The sequence below is a fragment of the Mycteria americana genome, chromosome 19 (genome assembly GCF_035582795.1).
Source record: "Mycteria americana isolate JAX WOST 10 ecotype Jacksonville Zoo and Gardens chromosome 19, USCA_MyAme_1.0, whole genome shotgun sequence".
NCBI lineage: Eukaryota > Metazoa > Chordata > Aves > Ciconiiformes > Ciconiidae > Mycteria > Mycteria americana.
Genome location: NC_134383.1, coordinates 4,546,692 through 4,552,691, shown reverse-complemented (window position 1 = coordinate 4,552,691; position 6,000 = coordinate 4,546,692). Strand labels below are relative to the sequence as shown.

At 58.8% G+C, this 6,000-nt stretch overlaps 1 protein-coding gene across 1 annotated transcript; it reads left to right on the top strand.

Annotated features, from left to right (window-relative positions):
* Nucleotides 1-789: 789 nt before the first annotated feature.
* On the top strand, nucleotides 790-2,769 carry BSX (brain specific homeobox). The gene is made up of 3 exons (XM_075521332.1): nucleotides 790-1,054; nucleotides 2,185-2,381; nucleotides 2,524-2,769. Exons 1-3 carry the CDS (start codon nucleotides 790-792, stop codon nucleotides 2,767-2,769), a joined length of 708 nt encoding a protein of 235 aa, XP_075377447.1.
* Nucleotides 2,770-6,000: the final 3,231 nt, after the last annotated feature.

Below are 6,000 nucleotides of genomic sequence, written 5' to 3'. Positions count from 1 at the left end.
ATCACCCTCATTTTAGCAAATTGACTCCGGGGAAATGAATGTTACAGATTAGGGGAGGGGGGGAAGACAAACAGAGGAAAGACCGGGAAAAAAAAAAAAAAAAAAAAGACGACGTGTTAGCACACCACTGAGCGGGGCATGGATGGGAACAAAACCCCAACGGGGCGATAACCCGATGGGGCACAAGCTGCGTGCGGAGGGACAAGCGAGGAGCGGAGCTTGGGACAGGTCGGGGAAGGGCCACTATTCTTCCCCCCCCCCAAAGTTTTTCCCTTTAAAAAAAACAAGGAGAAAACACTCATGTTTGGGAAAACGTCCCAACCCCACCGCTCGGGCCGGGGCTGAGGGCTGCCGCCCTGCTCGCGGCCGTGCGCCCGGGCTGCGCGGCACCGGAGCGGCTCCGCGCCCCCTCCGCGCCCCCTCCGCGGTTTGGGTGGCCCGGCGGGCCCGTCCCCCCGCCCGCCCGATCGCTATTGGCTCGCTGGAGACCCCCCTTCCCACCGCGCCTCAAAGGCGCGCATCTCCCCGCGCAGCGCAAACCCGCCCGCCTCGCATCCCCCGGCTCTTTCAGTTTATTCCTGGCTGGGGGGGATATATATATATATTTTTTTTAATTATTGTTATTTATTTTTGCTCCGGATTTTTTTAAGTTGCTATTTATTTATTGCCGTTATTTTTATTTATTATCCCCGGCCCCGGGAGGCGCGGCCCGCCACCCGCTCTCCTCCGGCAGCCAGCGCTCAGCCCGGCTCGCTCCCTTCCCCGCTGCCCGAAGGGGGGACAACCGAAATGAACCTCAACTTCACCTCGCCCGTGCACCCCGTCTCCGCGCCCAGGCCCACCTCCTTCTTCATCGAGGATATCCTGCTGCACAAGCCCAAGCCCTTGCGGGAGGTGCCCCCCGAGCACTTCCCCGGCTCCTTGGCCTCCCGCGTCCCCCTCTTGGACTATGGGTACCCCCTGATGCCAACCCCGACCCTCCTGGCGCCTCACCCGCACCCTGCCCTGCACAAGCCGGAGCATCACCACCACCCCTACTTTCTCACCACCTCGGGTAAGTGCAGCCCTTCGCAGGAGGAACCTGCGGAGTTTGCGGCCAGGTGGCGGCGAGGTGGGGACTCGGGAGGGGACGAGAGCCCGCGGCCCCGGACGGGACACGCTCCGGCAGGGAAGGACGAGCCCCTCCGGGGCGGCGGGGCCCCTTTCTGCATCCTTCACCGGCATCGTGGCCGCGTCCCCCGGGCAGCAGCCGCCAGCCGCCCTCGGAGCGCCCCTCGCCGCGGGGCAGCGCCGGCTGCCCGAGCCCCGCCGGCCGCAGCCCCCGGCCCGGCCCCGGCTTCGGGGAGCCCCGGGCAGCGCCGGCTTCGTTATGGGGGAAAGGAGCCCGTCGCGCTGCAGGTTGTCATTCGCTCGATTGCCCGAGATCTTGAGGGTTTCCCTCTCCCCCTCTTTGCCTTCATTGGTGTTTTTTGGTTTTTATTGTTATTTTCGGACCGATGACATTTCTTCTTCCTCGCGCTGTCCCTCCAGACAACGTCCGGGCTTCGCTTTTCCACCTCCAGCAGCGCTGCTGGGGCTGTGCCGGCTCCCCTCCTCGGGGCTGGGAGAGGCCCCCCGGCCCGGCCGGAGCCCGGGGCTCTGCGGGCGCAGGGACCCGCGCTCAGCCCTGCCAGGGCCCGCTCCCTGCTCGGGGCGGGAAGGGAAGGGAACCCTCCTCCGAAGTTCCCCACCGGGCAGCCCCCGTTGTGCACCGGCGCGGCGGGGGAGGACCGCTCTCCTCCCGCACGCTCTCCTCCCAGCCTTTTCCAGGGCTCCCCTGCTTTTTCCGCGTCCATTTCGTTGTGGTTTAATTGCCGGGAGGGTGGCGGTTTCCCTGCCAGCCTCGCCTCGCCGCGGCGGTGGGAAGGCTGCGGGCGCTGCCTTCGCCTTGCTGGGGCGGGTTCGGCAGAGGCGAAGCGCTTCGCAAAGCCCCGTGTTTTCAGAGCGACAAGACCCTCCAAACCAAACGAATAAAACGACCTCAAAACCGAAATGATAATAATAAAAAAAGAGGCAGGGGGAGAGCCCGCCCCTGAGCCGCTGCAGCCCACCGGGGGGCCGCAGAGGGCAGAAGCCCCCGGGTGGCCCCGGCTCCCCGCCCGCCCGCCCGCCCGCAGCCCGGGTCTCCGCCGTGTGTCCCCCCAGGAATGCCGGTGCCAGCCCTCTTCCAGCACCACGCTCACGCCGAGCTGCCCGGGAAGCACTGCCGCCGCCGCAAAGCCCGCACCGTTTTCTCCGACTCGCAGCTCTCCGGCCTGGAGAAGAGGTTTGAGATCCAGCGGTACCTCTCCACGCCCGAGCGGGTGGAGCTGGCCACGGCCCTCAGCCTCTCCGAGACCCAGGTACCGGGGCGGCGGGGACCGGCACCCCCCCCGCCGGGAAGGGGTCTGGCACCTGCCCCCACCCCTTGTCCCATGCAGCATCCCCACCTTCGCCTTTTAGGCTTTATTCCTTTTTTTTTCTCCCTCCTCGCGCTCTCCTCAGGTGAAAACCTGGTTCCAGAACCGGCGGATGAAGCACAAAAAGCAGCTGCGGAAAACCCAGGAGGACCCCAAGCACCCGGGCGGGGAGGAGAGCCGGGAGCAGAGCTCCCCCGAGCCCGAGCTGCCCGAGGCGGCCGGCCCCGAGCCCCGCAAGGGCCCCCCCGGCCCCTTCCTGCTCCCGGACCCCGAGGACGAGGTGGACATCCTGGAGGACGGGGACCTCTGCGCCGGCCCCCACCGCCTCTAGGAGCGCCGGGGCCCGGCCCGGGCTCACCTGCCTCTCCGGGGCGGCTTGGCCCCGGCCCCGGCCCCGCCAGCCGCCCCCACCTCCCCAGCCTCGAGCGGTGCCGGAGCCCGGGGGAAGGGGGTCACGTTTTGGGCAGGAGGTGTTGGTGCGGGGGGACCCCCCCCGGCGGGCGGGCGGGCCGGCCCGGGGCGAAGGCAGCGATACCCGGGGGTCCCGCGGTACCGCCAGCTTCCCCCAGCATCACCCCAAGCCTGAGCTTTGCCTGAAAATCTGATGGGGGAGAGCGAAACAAGGCGAGTTTCCTTTAAGTTTCCCCTTCCCTTCGAAATACCGGACTTTTCTCCGTTCCCCGAACTTCCCTCGATTTGAAAATAAACGTGTCCCCGTGCCAGCATGTTGTCGTTCCTGAGCGGCAGGCAGGGCAAGCCTCGCCCCGGCCCCCTAAAGCCCCGCCGCGCTTCCCCTGCACCAGCCAGCGGGGCTGGTGCTCGCCGACTCCCTCCGTAGGGCGGTAGGTCGGGATTGACGCCGGGCAGAGCTTCCAGGACACGCATACACTCCAAAAAAAAAAAAAAAAAAGAATTCTAGAAATGCCCTCCAAAGAAACAGGTAAGACCGAAATACCGTTTATTTAATTCCGATATGGGGAAGGGAAGGGGGGAGCATCACGAATAACTCGATCCTGCCAGGGCTGCTCGGAGCAAAGGCAATCGCAGCCGGCAAAGAGATTTTCTGCAGCTTGGAGAACCACCTGCACCGGCAGCGTGATTCCTTCACGGCTGCCAGGTGTGAATCACCTGCCGGACACTTTTCTTTTCCTCTCGAAGAGCCCCGGGACTGGTCCCACCTTTGGCTCCTGTTTCCCCCCCGCCTGCATCTGCCCCCACGCCTCTCTGAGCTCCGTACGGCAGGCAGATAGAGCAGCCACCGGCCGTGCTCGCTTTGCCTGCCAAGGAAATGGTTTTAATTTCCGGGTAAATTGAGATTTCTAATTTGTTGTTGTTGTTGTTGTTGTTTTCTTCTCTGGGGTGAGCTGCTGGCTGGCGAATGCGCTGGGAGCGCGGCGGAGGCTCCGCATCTCCAGGGGAGAGCTGGGGCTTTCCTCGCTAAAAACCTGGGGGAGAGGCTGGGCTGGCTCAGGGGTTGTCTCTGCAGCCCCTGCTGCACCAGCAACCCGGTGGCTTGTCGGTGTCTCGTTAGGTTATTTAAATTTCTTTTTTTCCTTAATTTTTCTTTTTTAACGGGAAGTTAATTTGGTTGTCTGGTGTCATGAGCACTTTCAGGGCATTTTGGATAACGGGACGTGCGGTTTTGTGAGGGAAAATGTGTCCCTGTTTAACATATAAAATAGAGATGATGGAAACGTGTATGTTTGCTTCCTTTTCATGGGTTTCCCTTTATGTTTTTTACACGTAAAATAATAAAGATCACACGTTGGTGAGGCGGGGAAATACCCAATACCCAACCATCTGTCCAGAAAATGGCTAGTTGTCTTTTACATGGTGTTTATAAATACTTCCAGGACAATCATTTTCATCAACAAATTTTGCTAAAATGCCACCCACCTCCCTAAAAAATTATAATTCAGGAGGTAAACCAACCAATTTCCTCCCAAAGCCTTGGTGTGATCTGAAGCACCGCGGAGAGCCCAGCGCAGGGTCCAGCAGGTCATTTTACATGGCCACGTCGCTGGCTGGAAACGCTTCTCCCAGCTCCGTGGCTCTTCCCTTCTCTCAACACCCACCCGGCTGTAGGCAGGGAGGTGATGGGAACTGTCTCGAAAACCTTTCGATTCGATGCTGTCGTTTGTCTGCATCCTGCATCCGTACTCAGTCGCCCACCAAGTATTCTGTTTGTTTTGCTCTGTGCTGGCTGTCAGCCTCCCCCTGAGCGTGCATTTCATTAGGAACTATTAAAAGTGATATAAAAGAGCAGCTCTACCGTGATATTTACATGATAATTTTTTTCTGACCGCTTCTACCGCTGCTGTTCCTGGGGCCGGGCGCTCTGCACCGCGGCGTGCGGTGCGGTACGGATGCCCGTCTTGCAGCCGGCCTGGCGAATCGCACTCTGCTGTGGGGGTCAGTGACTTCAGACCAGTCACTCAGGTGGGCTTGCCTTTGCTAATAGGATTGGGCAGCAAAGTATTTAGAGAAACACAAGAGAAACCCCTTTAGTTTAGTGAGAGAGAATATTAGGAGCAAGTGTAAAGATGTAATCATTAAAAAAAATTGCACCTGAAGGAAAAGGGATATTAAAAATCCTGTTTCTTTACATTTGTGTGTGATTCCTTTTACTTGTGCAAATAATCGTTCATTCTCTCTTATTATTACTAAAGACAAAGGCATGTAAAAATACTGGGAGCTTCACAATACAAAGAAATACCGTGAGCTTTACAATACAAAGAAAAAAGGCAGGAGAAAGTAACAGTAGGAGATTAAGGTGCACAAGTGACAGAAGTTTTTGGGCACAGACATGCAAAAGCAACGTCCTCCTCCTCTGTGCATTTACACCGCTCTTTTGCAAGGCACCCAGCGGATGTCAAGAAAATGGTGGTGTCAGCCAGCGGGCACTGCCAGGCTCTGCCCTCCCAGCACAGATCGAGGAGTGTGATCAGATGCTGTGTAACCAAAGATGTTCCCACTGCACCAAACACCCCAAAAATTAGTGCTCGCCTCTGTTGCAGTAGCAGGGCCGGGGGCATTTGCACACCCGTGGGCTGGTGATATTTGTAGTCTGATGGTGGTTCTCGAGGGAGGGAAGGATGCTGGGATTCAGGTGCAGGCACTGGGAGTATGCCCAGGAACAGGCTCCGCAGCACAGGACCTTTACTGTGCCACAGCCCAGACAGCACTGTGCAGATGGCAGCAAGTGAGGTTGGGGCAGGTAAAACGCACAGGTATCCTCACCTCAGTCCCCTGGCAGGGCCATGTTCATGGGACCCCTTTAGCAGCGAGGTGCCACGGTTTCTCTGGGGCACAGAGTTGTGACAAAGAGCTTGTTCCCCTTTCTGCCCACCAGCATTATCACACTTAGGACATGCCCGGTCTGTGAGGAAGGGTCAGAATATGAATCAAATAACACTCAAGTCTGCTGCCTCTCCCCTGGCACTACAGGAACTTTATTGTTCACAAAGTATGTATGCTGATCAATAAAATAAAACAAAATCCACAAACACCCACCTATTTTCACCTCTCTGCTGTTCTAGGCACCTTGGCTAACATTTAAAAT

What these genes read in the sequence shown, in the direction of transcription:
- BSX (XM_075521332.1), top strand. Translation starts at nt 790, where the DNA reads ATGAACCTCAACTTCACCTCGCCCGTGCACCCCGTCTCCGCGCCCAGG. An exon ending in CTACTTTCTCACCACCTCGG is followed by an intron (nt 1,055 to 2,184) that starts GTAAGTGCAGCC and finishes GTGTCCCCCCAG; the next exon opens with GAATGCCGGTGCCAGCCCTC. An exon ending in TCAGCCTCTCCGAGACCCAG is followed by an intron (nt 2,382 to 2,523) that starts GTACCGGGGCGG and finishes CGCTCTCCTCAG; the next exon opens with GTGAAAACCTGGTTCCAGAA.